We start from the raw sequence: 23,424 nt of genomic DNA, 5'->3' as shown, positions 1-23,424 counted from the left end.
AATATATAATTGTCAATTGATAATACAGTTATTTTCTAAACTTTTAAAAATAATTTTTTTCGAAGTTGTGATATTGCGTGCTCGGAATAATATTAAAGTTGTGTAATTATATGCAAATATAAGTTAGTTGTTACGCTAATCGTGCCCCAATTTTCCGTCTTTTAGTTTTTTAAAATAAAAACTATGGTATGCCCATTGGCTTTCTTTCAAAAGAGAAAAAAAATTAAAAAATATTTTAAAATTTTTAGAAGGTAGGTCAAATTTTAATAGTAATAATAATAATTAAATTTTCTTTTTCATTAGTAATAAATAATTTGTAAGCACGCGTGATTTGCGTAGTTTAAATATTTTTATAATTATGTACAGTTTTTTTAACACGGACAATTAGTTGTGCATAATTTTTGTAAAGGTACGAGCAATTGATTTAAGGATTATTAATTAAATATTGCTACTAATTGAAAATTTTATTTTAATTTTAAACTAGTATGAAAAATGCGCATTTTGAAAATAATATAACAAAATTTTGAAAAAAAAAATGGATTGAGTGGTCAGCTTGACAATTTAACCAAGAAATTTTGTAAATAAATTATTTTCCTATGTTATTCTTTTACAATAATAAAAGATATTTTAATAGTAAACATTCTCATAAAAAATGATATCTTTTTCCAAAATTAAAATGTTTCCTTTGAAATTCGGAAAATGTTAGGGAAAGGAAAATATCGAACAATACTCATTTTAATGTTTGGTTATGTATCAAGGAAAGTGAGAAAAAAAAAAAAATTAAAAGTATACTAAATTTTTTCAAAAAAATTTGATTTTGAAATTTCCCTAATTTTTAATCATATTAAATTAAAAATTCATTTTTAATATTATTTAATAGAAAATAAAAATATTACAGAAAATAAGTTTTCTATTTTTTTTTATTTTCTCACATAAAATTTTTTATCCAAACGGGCGTAAAATTTTTGTAAGAAAGGATGGACTTTATGGAGATGAAAAAAAATTATGTAGCTAACGAAAGTTTATAAAGGTAAAATTTTAAAATTTAAATTATCTACACTCTATTACTATCTATAAAAAATATAAATAGTTTTGTGTAAAAAGAATACCAATATCTTTTAAAAGAAGAAGAAAATATTATGTAGTCCCTCAAAACCTTAAGTTCTTATTGAAGATATACAACGCATAATAAAATCAAATTGACAACTCACCCTTTATATATTTGTAATAATAATTATATAAATTTTTTAGAAAATTTGAATTAGAAATAAAACTTTAAATTTCAAATACGTGGATTTATTCGGCTTGCTTGAAATTTTTATTTAAGTTAATTCCACCGACTTTACTGGATTAATCACTTATATGAAAAGTAAAATCATGAAATTAAAATTTGAGAATGATATTGCAAATAAGAATTAAAATTATAAAAAATAAGAATTATCAATTCATGTGAATAAATAATATTTTCTAATACCGACCTCATTTTAAGAATAAAAAAAATAAAGAATTTTGATGACAAAATTATAAAATAATAGTGAAAACATTTAAAATAGATTATGTAGAACTTTTGCTAATAAAATAGTACGGATAATATTGTCGTGTAGATTAATGTAAATAATTATTGTTATTATTATTTTTTTCAAAGTTCAAGTTGCTCAACGTGCTGGACAACGTGGAGCACTCGTTTTAAAACGCTACCACCGGGGGTTACGACCACTTGCACTGTCCTCTCGTGCCCTTACACGTGTCAAAAACACGTATCAGTCACCAATGCCGTAGCAAGTGGAGCTCACGCTTCGCGAGCTCGAAAAGACAAGGTGGGAAGGAGTCCGAAACGACCCAGAAGGGGCGGCGCAATTAACGCGGCGGAGCAGTCTAATCGTCGTAAATAAGTCAAAGTCGAGTGGCAATTCCGACAGACAAAAAAGCAGAACAACACAAAATCATGGCGGTTTCGTGGATAATTCGTTGTCCGTGTTTCGTTTTGAATCATCCTAGCGCCAAATGGCACACGGGCTGTCACCGTTCCACCGTCACAGTGCCGTCACGAGCCTTTGGATTGAAACAATAACGCGTGAGCTGTGATCCATGTTGCGGTAAGAGACGTTTCACTGGAGCCGTGCTGTAGCGGACCCACCCGTGATGGTCGTAAGTTAGAAATTAAAAATGTTAGGAGGGGAGCTGTCGATTCGGTCCGGGCTGGCCTACCGGGCGCGATCCGGAATAGTCAGCCCGTTAGGCACCACACCACCAGAAATCTATCACATGCTTTGCGGACCACCATAATAATAACGAATGTATACTTGAATAATGCAGCATTAAATTAAACATATAAATAAATAGGAGAGAGAAGGAGAAAAAAGAGGAGAGAGAGAGAGAGATTAAAGATAAACCATAAACGCAGCACTCATTTCGCCCCACGAACCAGCCTTCATTTTAGTGCCTCACCAAACTGAACCCATAACTTTATTTTCTCTTTATTCAGACCACCCAGCGTCCTTCAAATTCTTATCTTCGTCGTGTTCTTCTTCTCTGCTTCTGCTGTTGATTCTTGTTCTCTCTTAGGTGAGTTTATTTTATTTTATTTCTTAAAATTTTTAAATTTCATCTGGGAATATGTTTGTTAAATTTAATTAATTTATTAATTTATTTATTTTTAGGTTGGAATCGGTTGTTAGAAATGGAGGGCATCGATGTTAGAGCGTTCAAACCCAGTTTGCGCGGAGAGATATCAATGAAATCGACCCAGCAAGTGTTCTTCGAGGACGTGCTCTGTTTGAACGGAGCTAATGTCGTTTCCGGCGACGACTTTTCGGTGGATGATCTTCTCGACCTCTCTAATGAGAAATTTGGAGATGGGTTCGTCGAAGATGAAGAAGAAGAGGAGGAAGAAGAAAAGGACTCTCTCTCTGTTTCTTCTCAGGACCGTGCAGAGGACGATAACTCCAATTCTAGCAGTTTCTCCGGCGCCAGCGACGAATTTGAGGCTTTTCCTGCAGTTCCGGTGAGCCCTTTTGCCGGCAATTTACGAAAAACAGTTTTTTTTTTTTTAGGTGCAGTTCGTACTTTGGATATTAGCTAAATTGATGTTTTTTGGGTTGTATAGGTTGAGGATTGGAAGGACCTCGAGTGGGTCTCCCAATTCGTGGACGATTCTGTGTCGGAGTTCTCTCTGCTGTGCCCCGCGGGCACCGGGAAAGAGATAATCAGCGGCCGTGTCGAGAACCGGTCCGAACCGGAACTCAAACCGGCTATACGGAGACTTGCATGTTTTCCTTCGACAGTTCCGGTCAAACCTAGAAGCAAACGGTCCAGAGCGACGGGTCGGACGTGGGCACTTGCGTCGCCCCCCCTGACGGAGTCGTCTTTGACGTCTTCGTTGTCATCTCCTTCTTCAACGCTGTGTCTCATCTTGACCAAATCACCCCAGAACATGGACTTCTTCTGCAGTCTTGGGAAGCCGCCGACAAAGAAGCAGAAGAGGAAGCTGGTGCCAGCGCAGTGTTCCGGCGGTACCCAGTCCCAGCAGCGCCGGTGCAGCCATTGCCAGGTTCAGAAGACCCCGCAGTGGCGAACCGGACCGTTGGGTGCCAAAACGCTGTGCAATGCTTGTGGGGTTCGGTACAAGTCCGGTCGGCTGTTCCCGGAGTATAGGCCGGCTTGTAGTCCAACTTTTTCGGGAGATGTCCACTCCAATAGCCACAGGAAGGTTTTGGAGATGAGGCGCAAGAAGGAGATGGCTGGGCCGGAGCCCGGTTTAACTCCAATTGTTTCTAGTTGCTGAAGAACCTGACATCCATGGGCGGGTTCAGTGACGAACCGGAGTGCAGTGGCTTGGAGTTTGGGCTTGGTCAGGAAGGATCCGGTCCAAATGTACAATTTTTGATAGCTTTGGGGACTTTTGGATTATTGTAGCCTGGTAAGCCTTGTTGTAGCAATTAGCAAATTGTAACCGATTTTAGGGGTTGGGTTAATTTTTTATTTTTACTTTAAAATTTTTTTAACCATTTGTTATTTGCATGCTTAAAGAGGGGAGCTTGTTCTAACTTTTATTTTTCTATATCAGACTATCATTAATATTAAAGGGGAGGAGTTTTTCTTTTGACATTCAGAAACGTTTCAAAGCGTCTCTTTCTCATTTGCATTTATTTGAAACGTTCAAAACAGTTCATCAGAATTTGATGGGAAATTGAAAAAGACAAAGACATGAGAGAGAGAGATTATTTGGTTTGGAAAGTGTCAAAGTGGTTGAAAAATGTGGGGAATCATTTCATTTGGGTTTCCGAGTTGGTACCTCACCCCCCAAATCCAAAGCTTGAAGTTTCAAAATGTATAGGCAGCCCATTCTGAAAGTCAAGACCAACCAATGTTCATTGCACTTCAACCCCTACCCTACGTGTTTGGTTTATTTTCTTTATTTGTGGGGGATAGTTTTTTTTTTTTTTTTTTTTTTAAAAGGGTAGGGAAGAAAAATGAAAGGGATGACTTTTTGGATTTATTCTATGTTGAGTGGAAGAAAATGAAGTAATTTGGATAGTATAAAGTTATACAAATAAAAAAAATAAAATTAAAATTAAAAATTAAGATAAAAGGCACTTACCTTTTGATATATGATAAAAAAGACAGGAATATGAGACTATCACTAGATTTCGAAATTTTATTGATCTCTAGTGAGATTTTAAAAATATCATCTGAAGTTTGTAAAAAATACACAAACCTCTTTTCAAAAGACTTTCTTTTCGTAAAATATAAAAAAAGATTTATACTTTTTTTTTTGACAAATATTAAGGGAGGTCGGTATCTTTTTGACAAATCTAAAGGGAAGTTTTTGAAATTCTTAAAATTTCAAAGAAAATTTATGGAATTTTTAAACTTTGGAGTGGTTAGTGTCTCTTTGTCAAACCTTTGAGAGATTAGTGGCTTTTGCCCTAAATTACTTGCCTATTTTGTTGATTTTTTTTTTTTATATAAAAAATGAACAGACTACAAATTTAATTGAACTCATGTTTAAATAACAACTAAAAAATAGGATTAAATATTTAAAATGTAAAAATATGTAAATTAAAAGTTCTATGATGAAAGTAAAAATTAATTATAACTAGAATATTTAACCATTTTAATTTTAAATTTGTTTTTTAGTGCTCCAACAACGACCTATTGTACTACATGGCAATTAAAATACAATAAAAATTATTTTTAATATTTGCTTCAAATTTTTAGAAAAAATTATGGGTATTTTAATTTTACTTTTAATCATATTTTAAATTCTTATGGTCATTTAATTTAAATTTTAATTAAAGATTTTGTACACAATGAAAAATTTAATACATAAAATCTAATTTTGAATATTAAAGTATTATGGCAACGCTGGCTCCTACAATCAAAAACCCTAATTGAAAACTATTAAATTTCATTTTTTGATTTAGCAAAAATTTATAGTAGAAACAAAAAATCACTAATATAAATAGACACATAAGCATAACTTGTTTAATCAACATACAACAACAAAAATAAAAAATAAAAAATATCAACGATGCCAACATAAAAATCAACGATACAGACCTCTTCGCATCTTTGTTAAATAGATTTTAACCTTGAGTGAATATATAATATTTTTAGCATTTTATATATTTTTTTATGTGATATTTTTGTCGAGGGTTGTTGAGTTCTTAAAGTTGAATAAAATTTTTATATAGTGATACTTATCACAACACATTGGTGTCACATCTAGAAGTATGGATTTGGGGTAAGAATTTAAAATATGACTAATATTTTCTTTATAGTTAGTTATTTAAAATAAAAAGAAAAAATGTAAACCAATGAAATTACGAAGGAAAATTAAAAGGTGAGAATAAGCGTTTAATCCAATGGTCTTTATCTTTATATTTCATAATCATAATGGAAGAAGATTTGAGTCTTTATATGGGAGAATGAGAAGTAGTGTTCGGGTAAGTAGACTTTATTCACCTTAAAAAGACTCACGCCCCAAAAGAAAAGAGAATACAAAGTCAATATTTTGAATAAAAAGAAAAATAGAAAAATTAAAGGCATATTTAATTATAAAAATAATTTTTTATTTTTTATTTTTGAAAGATGAATATGTAATTTTTTTTTTCAATTTTGAACATTTGCATAGAAAATTCAAGAAAATGCTTTGATTTTTTTTTTCTATTATGCATTTTTTTTTCAAAAAATGTAATAAAATAAGAATTATTTTTACAGCTAAAGTCAAAATATTTGAAAGAGAGAGCCTTTTTTTTTTTTTTTTTGCTAAATAAATATGCTTTGCAAACTTTACCTCTAAATATAAATATTATTTTGGTCTGAAGCGAAAGTTCAACAAAAACGAAATCTCTCTTTTCATACCCTTAAAATCTCATTTAAAAATTAATAGACAAATAAAGAAACAAACAAAAAAGTGTTTAGCACATGTTGATTTTTTTTTTCTTTTTCTTTTCAATAGTAGAGAATGGTGTAAGGGCATTGGGTTTTTCACTTTTGATGTAAATAAAATTATAGCATAAAAGAAGAATAAAGGAAAACATTTTTATCCCAACAAGCAACTCATGTATTTAGGCCACCTTTATTATTACTTTTTATTGGAAACAATGATAAGGTCTAGGAAAAACAATTTAACAAAAAATATATATATATATAAGAAGGAGTTTTTAAAAGATTGGAAAAATCTCGAGTTTGCCATTTTTAATCACACAATCCTTGAGATAAATGGTTACTATTACCGTTGTCAAAATTTGTTTAGTGGAATTTTAATCAATCACGACTTTGATTACTTACTAAGAATGAAAAAAAAAAAATGGCTAGGAGGACTTGGGATGTACTTCGGAGGACTGCTTTGATGCTTAAGTCAGGGAATTTGGAAGAATTATGTGGTTGCAACAGTAGATGAGTGAGTTAGGATTAGATGAGATGCGATGTCTTATCTTCCTTAGGGGGTTTTTCTTCTTGGCATTTGGGATACCTCTTTATTTATTTTCTTACTAATGGATTGCAAGGATTGCATTTTGGCCATGGATATGTTATTAGAGATCAGTAAAGATCAATGTTGTAACCCCTTACTTTTATTAATGATGTTACCTTCTTTTCATTGATCCTTTAATATCTTTTCATTTTTTTGGTCTTACATAAGTTACTATTGATTTTAATGATAAGGTCTCTTTTAGGTTATATTAATTATTGAGACATAAAATGAATTATTTATTTAATTTGTTGCTCCTTTTTATCATATGTGAGTTTGAGACAAATGTTTCCAATAAAATTTTGGTAAAAATTTAGAGATTATAAATAAATTAAACAGTTCTCACACTCAAAATGTCGTTATGTTTTGAGATAACAAAATAAAAGAGCCTTTTATCTAAATTCATTTAAATAAATGATAAAATTTTGATCTCATCCCCAAAAGTCCAAGCCTTCAAACATAGTATAATACCCCATTTTGTCCGACCATTATATAGCCAAATTAAGTTGCTTCAACTTATTTTTGTTTTAAAAATTCTCAAATAAGTATACTTGGGTTGATTTTCTTTGATAAAAGTTTCAATTCGACTTGGTGATTTAATTTTTTTCTTTTTTTGGAAGATTGTTGTGAAAAAAAATGCCCTTTAAGTCTTGACCTAGCAGTTGCTCTCTCTATGGATATTTCAATTCATTCATCCTCACCGCTCCATAGTAAGTATCCATTCACTAGGTTTGCATTATAGAATCCTTTTTTTTTTTCCCTTAGAATCATTCATTTGCATTTATAAACAAAATACAACCAAAAAAATACAACCAAAAAACCAAAAAACAAAGAAAAAAAAAGAAAAAAGGGATAGCTCTCAGTCGTCCTTAAAGCTCCAATCGGGCCAGCCTTCCCAGGGATCCTGCACTTACACACAAAAGATCATGTTCAAGTTAATTTCAACCCAATAAAGAGCCCAAATTTTGGGCTTAGTTTTAAAATTTGAGGCCCATTGTGCGCTTGTGTTGGATTTAAAGCCCAATTTGGACTTATTTTTAAATTTGAGGCCCACAATGGGCTTATGCTTAACTTAAAGCCCAATTGGGGCTTATTTCTTTAAAAATATGAAACCCCAAATTTAGCCTAGTTTGGCACCTAAAGGATTCCTATAGGTAGTGATGTAATTGGTGTGATCTCAAGAGAGGGGGGGAGGGGGTGAATTGGAGATTTTAAAATTTTCTAGGTCAAATCAAAAATGCAAACAGTATTCTAGTGTGATGACCCAAAAAAAAAAAATATATATATATATATATATATATATACACACACACAATTAAAACATAATAATAATAAAATAATAAAAATGGTCATTTAGTTAATATCAATACAGAAGTGTTTTTCTATAGGATCCTTGACTCCATGTTTGATGCTTAAGAAAGACTTTGTCTTAGCGAGTGCTTAGAGACCATTGCGGTTCAATCGCTCTCTGGAGGTTGGCTTGGTCAAAAATAGAATTTCATAAGATAAATAAAATAAACACTATTTGAATACGTAAATAAGTACATATACATAAAATAGTATTTTAACAGATATAATTTGTAAAAATACATGGTAAAATAATAATAATAATATAAGTATCCTATGTGGGGCCCACAAGACTATATGGGGCGCACAAGACTATGTGGGGCTCACATGAGTTCCGAAGTCGTGTGAGATATATATGAGTCCCGAAACTATGTAAGGCTCATAAAATCATGTGAGGACTATTGGAGTTACGTAGGATCCACTTGGATCTCAAAGTTGTGTGGTGCCCACAAGACCATGTGGGGCCCATATGAGTTTTCAAAATTCAAATTTAATTCTTTTAAAAAAATAATACTAAAACATGGCTTAAAAATAATAATAATAACAATAATGATTTAAAAAATTTTCAAAAAATAAATAAATAAATAAATAAATTAAGTAAGTAATTAATTAAAATTTATTAAATGGGAGTGGTGGCAAACACTCTCACATGGCCTCCATCCCTCTCCCATACTTAATCCATACCTAACCCATTCTTTAATTTGAAAAAAAAAATTATAATTTCACCCATTTCCTTACACTGTTACAAATTCAATTTTTCTCTCTAAAATTTTCCTATAAATAGAAAGCTTTCAACCTTCATTTTTCACAAAAAAATTCCGAAGGAAGAGAATGATTAGTGAGTGAAAGAATTAATGATGAAGGGAGAATTTTTGCTATAATTAAAATTCTCACTCACTCACTCTCTCTAATCTAATTTTTTTGAGATATTCGTTGTGTTTGTAACACAAAGTAAAGGAAGAGGTAAGTAAATTTGATTATATTAGATTTTTTTTTATTTAAAATTCATACCCGAATTTATTTGTAAGTAAATTTCGATTATGTTAGTTAGTTTCATAAAATTCTTTTGAGTTTATTTTTACGCATATTTAATTATACTAGTTTTATCTTTAATATTCTTAGATTTATTTTTGAGTTAAAAAATGTTCTAAACCCCTCGGGTATTTTATATCATTAATTTCTATTCAAGAAAATATTTTTAACACAAAAATTGTGTAGCATGAGTTTATTTATACGTTGTATATTTCACGAAAATATGAGTAAAGATTACACGAGTTGATTTTTTTTACGTTGCGTATTTCACGAAAATATGAGTAAAAATGAGATTTTCCTGATATTATTTTAATTGTACAAATTATATAAATAAAATATTTTTAAAACCTCTTATGGTAAAGAAAGTTCAAAGTTACAGATGTTCGGTACCACAGCTTAAAGTTTAAACGAATGAGAGTGCACCCACACTGATTATAGAGTGGTTTTATATGGTAGTGAATTTCTCCTGAGTGCACACTTGGGTCGGACCAGAGTTTAATAGGGAAAATCTCACTTAATGATGATGTATGTTGATTTAGTTTGGTCGGCCAGCCAGTTAAGTCCAGTCTTCGGACCGCACAACCCAGTCATGGGGGTAAACATGACTTACGATTAATAGACCTAAGGGTGATTTTTTTACAGTATATATATACATATTTAATTACGTGTACAGAGTTATTGATGATTTCAAGGTAAAGTATAAGTTTATATGAACATTATTGTACCTAAATGATGATCTAAAGGAAACGTATAAGGAAAAGTATATATACGTATATAATTAAAAATTATAATTACAGTTTTTAAAGTTAAAAGTTTAGTTTAACAGTTATAGTATATGATTATAAAATTTTACTGTTATAGTTGATGATAAGAGTTTTTATGCAGAAATTTTTAAATTTACATTTATTTTAAAAGCATTTTTATAGTTATAGTATTAAATATTATTTTACGAAATTAAAATTTTTTGAAAGTTCTTTTTGGCCACACACTAATAATAATCTTATTTACTTACTGAGCGTCGTCTCACCCCAATCATTATTTTACATTTCAGATAATTTTGAGAAGCGTACCAGAAATCTGAAGTAACAAGTGCATGAGCGGGAATAGAAAGAACAGAGTAAAATAATAAATTTAGCATAATACAATTTAGAATATGTTTGTATATTTTAGAATTTTAGAAATTTGCATTTTAATAGTTGAGACATATATTTGTAATAAAACTAATTAGTGCTCTGGTAATAAAAATAATTTAGATTTATTTGCGTCCGTTGAAAAATTTATATGTAAGAACCCACTCGGGTTTGGGTCCTTACATCCAGAACCTAGGATCTATCTAATCAAATACCAATTAAGCAGATATATGAACTTTCAAACAATTTAAAATAAGTATGACAGTTCCAATATTTCCCAATCAACTACAGATCAATATTTAAATGCAACTGATGTAATCTCAACAAGTAAATATAAGCAAGCAAGTGCAGGAATGTAAAGAGAATATAGTAAGAGTGGCACAGTGTTGACTTTACTGTAATCCCAAGAGGGGGGGGGTGAATTGGATTTAAAAAATTTTTCTCTCCTAGGTCAAATAACCAGCAGCAGTATTGCACAAATCTAAGGCCAATCTTATGGTTTTGTTTAATGCTCTGATGAGTTATGTGTATACAAAAAGCATGATGGAAACGCGGTGGTATTCTTGGTTGTGACGACCCGATTTTTCTACCATTTTTTTTTCCTTTTCAAAATGATAATCTACAATAATCAATCTACATCTCTGATACCATACATCAAGATGAGCCGACCCAAGGTGGGGTACTAGGGTCACCTGCCCATCACTTGTAATATACCAAATAGCGGAAACAAACATATATACATCTAATCCCAAACACAATATAAGAGTGTTAATATCATCATAATACATAGATAACTCTCTAGAACCAGACTTTAATACAATACTAGGTGTCCCAAATATTACTATACACACATTAGTTCTCACCAATACTTACTTTAAACAAATAGTCAACTAATCCTGCCCTGGAGCTCCCTAGACTTGATTCCTAGTATTTCCTGAAATGTTAAATTTATAGGAGTAAGATATCTCTCAATAAGATGAAATAAATTATTGACAGTGTATGGCAACATGAGTTTGGTATATCAAAACGCATTCTTTAAATCATTATTTCAACTGAGAAAACATGTAGATATGTACTCATAACCATATATATATATATATATATATATATATATATATATATATATATATATATTCATAAGCCTTCATTTCTCCATAATATGTTCTACCTCAATGAGTATCGACGTGTACGTAAATACACATATAGATATTTTACATAATACAACATATCACATAATTTCAACTCTCAATGCTTAATTACTTTTCATATTGAGCATTCCTCCCCATCGGCCTCAGTGCAAATTTCAAAACATAATTTCCATATTGAGCATACCTCCCCATCGGCCTTAGTGCAAACTTCACAACATAATTTCCATACTGAGCATACCTCCCCATCGACATCAGTAGGAACATCACAACATACTTTCCGTACTGAGCATATCTCCCCATCGACATCAGTAGGAACATCACACATCATTTCCATACTGAGCATACCTCCCCATCGGCATTAGTAGAAACTACACAACATAATTTCCATACTGATCATACCTCCCCATCGACATCAGTAGGAACTCATTTTCACACTTCTACATTATTCTCAACCTTTATAAAGATCAGTATAATACACTTATTTATACCATATAATACGATTTATATAATAAAAAAGTAACATACTCTCAATTTCACATATCAGTATTATTCACGTCTGTATAAATTACATATCATTACATCTGTATAAAACATATTTGTATATCTCATATCATCGTATCTATATAAAACGTATATGTATATTTTATATCGTCATACCTATATTTTTGGTAAAAACTCATCATCACATATTTTAGTATAAATCTGCTATTTCATGTTTTTTATGCCACACAACTTTTGAATGATAACTCATAATCTAATAATCACAAGGAAATATCCATATCATAATATTCCAAAATCATATACAATATTTTCATTTTCACGTACTTTAAGTCAACCAATTAATTTTCAAAAATATTTGTCATAATTTATTCCCCTTACCTACTTACTGAGAAAATGCCTGCATGGATCCTAAACCAATGCCTGCGGCGTTCGGAGCACGACACCTCTAATCATACATTTTAGTTTGCTCAGCTCTACTAGGGATAATAGCTACTTAACATTCCTAAGCCCACACACTTCCATTAACCGGTCAAATTCTAAAGAAAAGCGGGTATGATCCATTTCCCTTATTTGAATTTAATTTCTAATATATTTTTTAAAAAAAAACACCTGTATGATCAAATTCCCGCAGTTTAATCTAATTCCAAAATATTCCCCAAAAATTCTATTTAGTCAAATCCTTGCTTTAATGTAATCTCAGGAATATTTCCAAAAATCTAATATAATCCAATCTTACAATTTAATTTAATCCCAATAATATTTCTAAAAATTTAATATAATTCAATCTTATAGTTTAATTTAATCTCAGAAATATCTCCAAAAATCTAATATAATCAAATCCTACAGTTTAATTTAATTCCAAGAATATCTCTAAAAATCTAATATAATCTAATACTACAATTTAATAATTAAATACTACAATTTAATCGATTAAATTTTTAAAACAACAAACATAATTTGTACTCCTCACCTTAGTCTTGGAGTGGTGCCTAAGATCCCCAACTAAAAAATCTACTCCGATTAAAATAATGAGAATCAAAGCTGGGACCCTGATATTGTGTCTAATCGTCAATTTAGCTGAAGATCTGAAGAGAAATTGAGGAGAGAGAGAGTTACCTTATCCTTGGAGTGGTGCCTACGACGATCCTACGACAAATCCACTCCGGTTAACTTGTTGAGGATTGAAGCCGTGACCTCGTGGCGGTGCTCGTTTTTCGATTTGGTTTACGGATAGAGAATAATTTTAGAGAGGGACAGTGAGGCCGTGAGGAGAGATAAAGGAGAGAGAGATGGAATTGGGGGGACGTTTTTGCAATTGCAATTGCAATTACAATTGAACTTGATTTCATACATATATATATATATATATATATCTCTTCTTATATTATTTATTTAATTAATTCAGTTTAATAATAATTAATAATTAATAATAATAATAATAATAATAACAATTATTATTATTATTATTATTATTATTTTACACTTCCATGTCTATAATTTTCTGGGGCGCTACATTGGTGATATATGTGGATGATATCTTACCCATTGGAAACGATATGGGGGTATTATCTTCGGTTAAGGTATGGTTATCCGGATAGTTCGACATGAAGGATTTGGGAGAAGCCAATCACGTCCTTGGGATCGATCTTTTGTAAGATCGTAAGCAAAGGATGTTGGACTTATTACAAGCTACTTATATCAATATGATTCTTACTCATTTTAGCATGCAGGATTCCAAGAAAGGGTTACTAACATAGAATGTAGTGATCCTAAAAAAAATTTAATTAAAGAAATAAATAAATAAATAATTAAGATGAATTATTAATTAATTAATTAATTAAATATTATTGAATTAATTAATGAAAGAAAAAAAACTAATTGGAATAATGATATATATATATATATATATATATATATATGTAAGTTTAATATAAAATATATATGTTAAAGGTTATATATATTTAAACAATATAAGTTTAAAAAAAAAAAAGGAAGGAAAGATGATTCCTTCAGGAAATCATTTCCTGCAGGAAATCCAGCAGCGCCCCCCCTTTTGGTCTCTCAGTTCATGTCGCCTCTTCCCTCTCTCTCCCTTCTCTTCTCAATTTCTCGGCAGATATTCGGTTGATCGAAAAACAGAAGGTGTCGTTAGATTCCTAATTCCGCCATCGATATTTTTATTAGAGTGGATTTGTCATGAAAGCGATGTAAGCACAATTCCTGGGAAAAGGTATATTTTCTCTAAATCTTTAATTTTTCCTTAAATCTGCCGTTAAATTGACGATCAGACACCACTACAGGGTCCTAGTTGTGATTGTCGTCATTTTGGCGTGAGTCAATTTTTAATTGGAATTTTCTAGACCCACTCAAAAGTAAGAGTGAGATTTGAAAAATTAGGTAAATTGGTTATATTTGAGAATATAATTATTTATTTAAAATTTATGGGTCTAAGAAATATTAAAATAGTATTTTATTTAGAGTTGATTTAAAGAAATTAGGATTCTTAATTCAGGGTCTGGGTGAGCGTCGCAGACATCAGTTTGAGATTCTTGTTGGCGTAGTTCAAGAAATCAGGTAAGGGAATAGATTAAGTTATAATTTTCATGGAAATGCTTATTATTCTACAACACTTTATTTCAGAAATTATGTATGATATAAAATTATGTTTGGAAAAATTACTGCTGTGTATAGGGAATGTTTATATATATATTATCAGGAAAAAAAGTTTAATTTGTGTGGCTATGGATATAAAATCTTATGATTTATGTGATGGCAAAATGTTATATTTTCAGAACCTTCATGCTATTATTGTTTTCGGAAAATGGTTAAAACAGTACAGGAATTATATTTTTCGTAATTTATGTGAAATGACACAAGGGCCATAATTTATATAAAATATCGTAAGGGCCATTAATTTATATGGTATGATATGAAATGTCGGCATAAGGGCCGTAATGAAAGATATGTTATTTTTATGAAAATATTATTATAATATGAAATGTTGACACAAGGGCCGTAATGAAAGATATGTTATTTTTATGAACATATTATTATGTTAGATATTATGGTGAAACGGTTATATTCAGTATATGAAATACAATATATGATATCAGTACCCGGATGACTTAGTTTAGTTCAGTTCGGCAGCACGGTACCGTAGCTTTACATGTATTCAGATTATGTTAGTACTACCGCATGCCGCAAGGGGCTGTGAGAGATTGACAGTTGATGTGACTTCAGTGTAGAGTTGTAGACGTCCCCCTGACAGTCCGGATCAGGGTGGGGCGGACCCATTGTACTTACAGACTTATATTGATCTAGCATGATCGGCCAGCCAGTGCTAGGTTTTGCCTTTGGGCCGCACAACCCAGTCATATGGGGGTAATACATGACATCAACTAGCTATCCATCCTAAGATTTATTTCACGTATTATACAGTGATATAAGATGTTTTACATGTACAGATATATAACATGACATGTATGCTACTTTCAAATATGTTTATTCAGTATTTATCAGACAGATTGCTCGGATATGATTTATGTATAGTATATGCTTATGACACGTGAAATACTCATATTGCCACACACTAATATTAGTTTATTTCCCTTACTAAGAGGTGTCTCACCCTAACTATAAAATATTTCAGGGAATCCAGGTAGGGTAGCGAATAGAGCTCCGTAGCGATAGTGGTCTCCTAATCTACCCTACCAGAAGGGTAAGTCGTTCCACTAGGGTCAGATGGATTTTGGGATAAAGATCCTATGGAACTTTATGTTCATGTTGGGATGTGTGTATTTGAATATGATAGATTTTTGTATAACTCTGTTATTGTGTTTGTTGGACTATTTGATATGTATATGTTGTATATTTTTCGCTGCTAGGGTGTCAGGTTCATATGATAGGTTTATTTCCCAGCACCCACGGGTCTGGGTGGATTATGTATGTGGTAGTTATGATTATTGGCAGGCTATTATGTGGAAAAAAAATATATATATGGTAAATTAGGCAAGACGTTACATGAAATCTTTCTATCCAAGGATTAGTGTTCTAAAATACCAATTGAGGTAGAGAATATGAAGGCAGTTCCTTATGCATCAGCAGTAGGAAGCCTCATGTCTGCAATGCTTTGCACTAGACCTGACATCTGTTTTGTTGTAGGCATGGTCAACAGATAACAGTCTAACCCAGGGCGGGAACACTGGACTGCGGTAAAACATATAATCAAATACCTGAAAAAGATTAGGGATTATATGTTGGTTTATTAAGCAGATAGTCTAGTACCCATTGGGTACATAGACTCAGATTTTTAGTTAGATAAGGATTCCAAAAAATCAATCTTAGGAAATGTGTTTACCCTAGGAGGTGGAGTCATTAATTGGAGGAGTATCAAACAATCATGTGTTGCTGATTCCACTATGTAGGTCGAATATGTGGCAACCTCTGAGGTAGCCACGAAGGCCGTTTGGCTCAGGAACTTTCTATTGGATCTAAGAGTGGTGCCTTTAGTACAATCGCCTATTACACTTTACAGTCATAATAGTGGGGTCGTTGCTAACTCAAAGAAACCCAGGACCCACAAGAGGGCAAAACACATCGTGTAACAGCCCGACCCACCATGTGGGGCTTGGGGTGCTACTTTAGTGACGTCTATGTACCTGATATTAATTCATCATATAAAATGCAGCGGAAATAAAGGATACAATCTCCAAAATCCATTACCAGAGTTCTATACTACTTTTATATACAAAAGGTTTCAAAATCCTTATTACAAACCAACGTACTTATACTTATACAAAAATCAATTCAAACTACACTCACCACGAACAAAAACTATACTACCGTCTCATCTCCTCTAGCCTGCTAAGAACGTTTCCTAAAATTTCCTGAAAAGATAATTTGTAAATTGGGGTGAGACACTTCTCAGTAAGGGAAGACTAAGTTAATATCAGTGTGTGGCCAACATGAATTTTAGTGTATACAGAAAACAACACGTTCCTTATTTAACGGAAAATAGCATTTAAATGTATAATCATTATACACAGTTGAAAATACCTTTTTCCTTTCCACAGTATAAATTAACTCAGTAAATAATTAAACACAATTTAAAAATCATTCTTAGCCCATACTTATACACACACACACTAACAATTATTTATAAGTAAAAATTTCCAAGGATAGGGAAGATTACACGTTCATACATGTACCTTCCCTTTACTCTAGTACCATTACAACTACCAGGGCATTCATCTTACTCAGCAAGCCCTCAAGGTTATGTTAATAATTAACCTCATTTACATAAATTAACATATATGCATATAAGACAACTCCTTGTGACAAACACACCATTTACTTCCTCCATGGCCCGGGTTGTGCAGTCTAAAAGCTGGACTAAGCTTGGGTGATCAGCTCAACCAAAGTAAAAAACAACATCCTCTACAAGTACGTCTGCAGACATCCATAGCAAAGTTGTAGGCCCGATGCCCTTACTTCAACCTCACGCAGATAGTCGGCTGGGACCCCTTACACTTCTATCTAGAACAGTGTGGGTGCACATGGTCTAACTAGTAATGGTACCTTGCTCACAATACACTAGTCACTAGGGTTCCTAAAGCATATCATGCAATTTAAGTAATTTAAAAATTGTACTTTAAAATCTCATTTCATTTCAACCATACCATTTCATAAAACTCGGCTCACAACCGTCATATCAAAACCTGCATTTTTCATAAGCAGTTCTAGTATGTTTCACAACCAGTTCCAGTATGTTTGACAACCATTCTCAATTTTAATTTTACGATAAACCATAAAATTATTCACCGGCCACACAATTTCAGTATTTGGAAACCATCCATAAGACAACCTACACAATATTTTTAATTTGTAAAATAATTCAGATTTTCCATCGTGCATAATATTCAAAAATACCATACCATATATCCTAAGTTTGTAAAATCCCTGTTGAACGATTTGTTTTCAAAATGATATTTAAAATAATAAATAAATAAATATATCACAATTTAATCAGTTTATATTTAATAAAATCCGAACTTAACTTAATCCCCTTACCTGGTTTCCTAAAACTACGCCGGCAGGGACCCCAAAATGATGCCTACGGTGCTCACCCGAACCCTGATTCAATAACCCTAATTTAATCAAATCAACCATAAATAAAATATTATTTTAACATTTCCTAAGTCCATAAATTTAAAATAACAATTAAACCCCCGAAAACAACCAATTTCCTTAATTCCCTAAATCACACTCTCGCTTTGGAGTGGTGCCTAGGACCCCCAAATTGAAAATTTGCTCCGGCCAAAATGACGATGATTGAGACTAGGACCTCGTGGTGGTGCTCGATCGTCGATTTAACTGAAAATTTAAGGAAAAATTAAGGAAAGAGAGGGAATATATCTTTCCCCAAGAGTGGTGCTTGCGTCACTCCTATGACAAATCCGCTCTGATAGGAATGTCGGTGGCGGAGATAGGAACCCAACGATATTTTTGGTTTTCCAATTGGCCAAATATAGGCCAAGAAAATGAGAAGAGAGAGGAGGAGGACGGAGGAGAGCAGGGACGTGAGAGAGAGAGAAAAGAGGCGTTGCTCTCTATAATCTCAATCCTGAGATTGAAATTCAGTCACTTTATAGATAATATATATTATTATATTATATTATTTAATTAATAATTATTATTATTTAAAATTAAAAATTAATTTTTAAAATTTTTAATTTTAATTTTATTTATTTATTTATTTTACATTTCCATGCATACAATTTTTGGGGTCATTACATTAATTTTGTAATGCCCTAACCTGGGTCTGCCAGGGAGCACTGCGTCTCTCCTCTTCCACCTAGACCAGACAATAGGGGGCGGGCCTTATCGGACTAATGACTGGCCTCACAGACCAACACATGTCATTTTCAGTGTGTTTTGTCCTCACTCACACACTTCCTGAGAAAACTTTTTTGAAGGTCACCCATCCCAAGATTACTCTAAGCCAAACACGCTTAACCGTAGAGTTCTTATAAGAAGGCTCCTGAAAAGAAAGGTACACCTTGTTGATATGGGTAGTAACATCTAATCCTTTTAAGTTTTTCTTTCACGGGGTATCACATTCTCCTCCACTTGTAGAATGCAAAATCCTCGTTGGGAACCCACATTTCTAAATCCAGGCGATGTGAATCTCATCACACTTCCGGTTGGGTAATTGCTCTGATACCATTTTGTAAAGCCCCAACCTAGGTCTGTCAGGGAGCACTGCGTCTCTCCTCCTCCTCCACCTGGACTAGAAAATAGGGGGGCAGGCCTTATCTGACTAATAATCGATCCCATAGACCAACACGTGTCCTTTTCAGTGTGTTTTTTCCTCACTCACACACTTCCTAAGAAAACTTCTCAGAAGCTCACCCATCCCAAGATTACTCCAAGCTAAGCACGCTTAACCGTAGAGTTCTTATGGGAAGACTCTCGAAAAGAAATGTACACCTTATTGATATAGGTAGTAATATCTAATCTTTTTAAATCTTTCTTCCACGGATATCACACATCGAGCGTAAGTATCACCTGATACGAGATATCGTGCAGAGAGGTGATGTGATGGTGACCAAGATTGCATCGGCAAGCAACCTGACAAACCCGTTTACAAAGAGCTTACCAACTAGTACTTTTGATAGTCATGTAGAGGGAATGGTAGTTAGATGTATGGCAGTATGGCTTTGAGTATAAGTGGGAGATTGTTAGAGATTTATACTGAAAGACATGCTTTATGTAATCGGTTTTATTGTTTATTAATAACTTCAGTTATTCCATTTTAATGAGAATCTTTGTGAGCAATGTTTGCCTGACATTATCTATTTAATGATTATGCAAGTGTGTCTTTTATTCTATATAGTAGGTGATCTAGTGTGTAAAGTACGGTTTACATATAGAAGATTAGATCATCAATTCTTATAGAATATAAGTTTATTGTTCATAGTCTTATATGGAATTAGACACACCATTGGTAGGACTGTAGCACAAGGATTTAATAGGTCTGTCTTGACTAGGGGGAATGAATTAGTTCCAACTCCTTGTGCAAATACACTTTGTGTGTATTGAATAGAACCGTCTTGGGGTAATTGTTTTTATACTGACTATATAAAACAATTAATACCTCATGATTATTATGAGTGCTTATGCTCTTAATCCTGATATGATTATTGGACACGTGCGTGTAGTATTTATTACTTTGATTCATAGAAGAGTGAGATTCTTTAAGGGTCAATAAACTTAGTGAGTTGGGTAATGACATTATGTGTATGGTGGACATTAATTATTGATGGAATCCACGTCTCAGTATCGAGATTGATAATACCCCCTTGAGGAAGCTTATAAGTTTTGATTGTGTCAAACCCTACAGGTGAATTTTGAATCCGACACATTAAATAAGTTAAGTGGAAGGTCTCACGGAATTAATATGTCAATTAATTAAATTATAAATAATTTAATTTAATTTACGGGTATTTGTAATCTTTATGTGGGGAGATAAATAAGCATTTAATAATAGGAGCTGGAATATGACTGAGAGTGCGGTTATAATTCTTTAGTGGTATGAATTTTAATTAACGTAATTAAGGATTAATTCGGGTCGGATTAGGAATTCTTAATTACGTTGGAAGCCCTAGTCATATTTGTCCAGAGGTCCCTGCTGTAGCATACATACACGCGCTCCATTAAGCTGTGAAGGTTAGACGAAAATGCACACACAAAGGCAGACGCCTTCGTGAGAAGCAAACCTTAGCCACTGCTGACGAGCCCACTCTTTGAGGAGTAAGGTGTGTTCGAGAAATACAGTAGAAGATCCTTGGTCGTCAGCAAGAGTTCTTCTTCGATTTCGCAGATTCGGGAGTTCCTCTTCGTGCTTGCAGTGTAACGCCCCAACCTGGGTCTGCCAGGGAGCACTATGTCTCTCCTCCTCCACTTGGACTAGAAAATAGGGGGCAGACCTTATCGGACTAATGACTGGTCCCACCAACCAACACGTGTCTGTTGGCCTTACAAGGCTTAAAATCTTGTTATCTTGTTTTAATGCTAACAAACAAGTGAAATTTAATATATTTGTGTGAGTAATGATATTTCAGGGCTTATATATGAGAAAGCAAATGTCAAAGTGCTCAAAAGGATCAAATGAAGCTTAAAAGAGTCAAAGCATGGATTTAAAGATGATATACTAAATCTTGAAGAATATGAAGACATGAATGAGTTGTTGAAAGCCAAGAAATACGAAAAGATCCAAAGAAAGGCAAAGTGATAAAGCTCAAAGTTTGAAAGCTTGAAGAAAATATGGAAGCTTGAAGAAACAAAACATGAAGACTTAAGAATGAGAAAAGTTTTAGAAGTTTTCATGTAAGTATTTTAAATGTTTAAAATATCGTTTGCAATATTTTGAAGCTCTTAGGTTAACTTCTTGGACCTAAATATCTTTTAAAATATCTATAAAATAATTTTATAAAGTCAAAAATTATTTTAAAAGGGTTAGGATCATTTTTGGAATAAAAAGCACCAAAAAGGGTTTTTCTGTTTGTTGTCAATTTTGATACAGCCATATTAAGGTGTATTTTTCACTATCAAAACTTCATTATTTTAAAAAGTGATGAACATGAAAGTTTTAGGATTTTCTCTTATCTTTCTTTTGACACTAAGAACACCTAATTTGGAGTTATACGTAAAAAGTTATGGCTAAAACATTGAAAGGGGGTCACTGCTGTCAATCAACTGAACACTGTTCACGGGAGGGACTTCAGATGACTGAACATATGACTTCGGTCGACTAAAGATTAAGTTCAGTCAACTGAAAATTTTCTGGACAGAATATACAGCAGGCAGTAGCAGTTCAGTTGACTGAACTTATGACTTCAGTCAACTGAAAACTGTTCAACGGGCAAAAAATTTTTTTCTCATGTTTTAAAATATAGTCGTTTGAGCTCTAAACTTTCTAAAATTTTGGGAAACTCTCAAAGGAAACTTTTGTAACATGGAAACAAGTTTGAAATCCTATAAATACATGGTTTTGCAAATCAAAACATATCCAAGAATTGAAAAATCTGCTTGTAAAGCTGAAAGCACTCTTGTTCTTCCAAAAGCTCTCTTGCTCACTCATTGCAAATCTATTTTGCTGAGAAATTCTGAAGTGCTAATTATTCCTCCTTTAAATTCCTACTTCTAATCCTCTTCTAAGAAGGATATTGGTGAATTCTACACTTAAGCTTCATTGTATTTTATATTGGTATTTTACATTCAAAGTATATAGTGCTGAAATTGTACTAACTTGCTCTTTGAGAGAGTATACTTGTATGCAAATCTTATCTTGTGTTTCTTATAGTTCTTTGACGTTTCAAGAGTCATTTGGATCGTTGGCTAAGTAAGGAGACATTGCTTAGAGAGGCGGACTCTAGCCTATGTAAGGAGTGACCGAACGAGGGAATATCGTTTGGAGAAGGCGGGCTCTAGCCTTAACCAAGGAGTGTTGTAATCAGCGTTGTTTCACCTGTCAACGAAACTGAATTAGTGAATCCTTTGGTGGTTTGCCAAAGGCGAGGACGTAGGCTGGGTATAAGCCGAACCTCGTAAAAATCTCCGTCTCATTCTCTCTTTCCCTTACTATTTATTTTCAGCATATTTAAATTGTGTGGATGGTTTAAAATTTGGGAATCATATAAACTACATATATTTGGAAAATCAAACAAACTTAAGGTTTAATTTTGATTTGGGTTGCGAAAACCGAAAGGGAGTACGTTGGTGACACCATATCTTGCGGAAACCTTACGGGAGTACGTTACTTGGTTAACATCCCAAAGATAAATTTACCAAGAGTTTATTTGAGTTCTAAATATTTGAAAAGAGTGATTTGATTCATCTATATAGGGCTTTACATCAGCAAGTATAAATTCTCATTCATTACAGGGCTTGGTTCAAATTTGGCAAATATAAACAAACAACCATCTTGAGTTGTTATATTACCAAAGTGCTGAATACTTTATATCTTGGTTTGGTTGTTCGTTGTTTGACTTATACTTGGAAAATAAATTGATTGAAGATTGCGTTTAATTGATTGGTTGTTTAATTAAGTTGTTGTGTGATTGGTGAAATTAAACAAATAAGTTAAAGAATTGGTTAAGTGTTTAAAGAAGTTAAGGATTCTTAAAAGAAGTTAAAAGAAAGTTTTAAAAGCCAATTCACCCCCCCTCTTGGGAAGTTATTTCTAATTTCAGTGTCCTTTTCCGTGTATTTTGTCCTCACTTACACACTT

General features: G+C 32.7%; 1 protein-coding gene across 1 annotated transcript; it reads left to right on the top strand.

Moving 5' to 3' along the window:
- The first annotated feature begins 2,186 nt into the window (after positions 1-2,186).
- LOC131156447 (GATA transcription factor 5-like) lies at positions 2,187-4,115 on the top strand. The gene is made up of 3 exons (XM_058110143.1): positions 2,187-2,565; positions 2,661-3,004; positions 3,107-4,115. Exons 2-3 carry the CDS (start codon positions 2,681-2,683, stop codon positions 3,782-3,784), a joined length of 1,002 nt encoding a protein of 333 aa, XP_057966126.1. The 5' UTR covers positions 2,187-2,565; positions 2,661-2,680; the 3' UTR covers positions 3,785-4,115.
- The last annotated feature ends 19,309 nt before the right edge of the window (positions 4,116-23,424 follow it).

Source organism: Malania oleifera, chromosome 5 (assembly GCF_029873635.1).
Source record: "Malania oleifera isolate guangnan ecotype guangnan chromosome 5, ASM2987363v1, whole genome shotgun sequence".
Classification (NCBI taxonomy): Eukaryota; Viridiplantae; Streptophyta; class Magnoliopsida; order Santalales; family Ximeniaceae; genus Malania; species Malania oleifera.
This window is presented reverse-complemented; position numbering and strand designations above follow the sequence as displayed.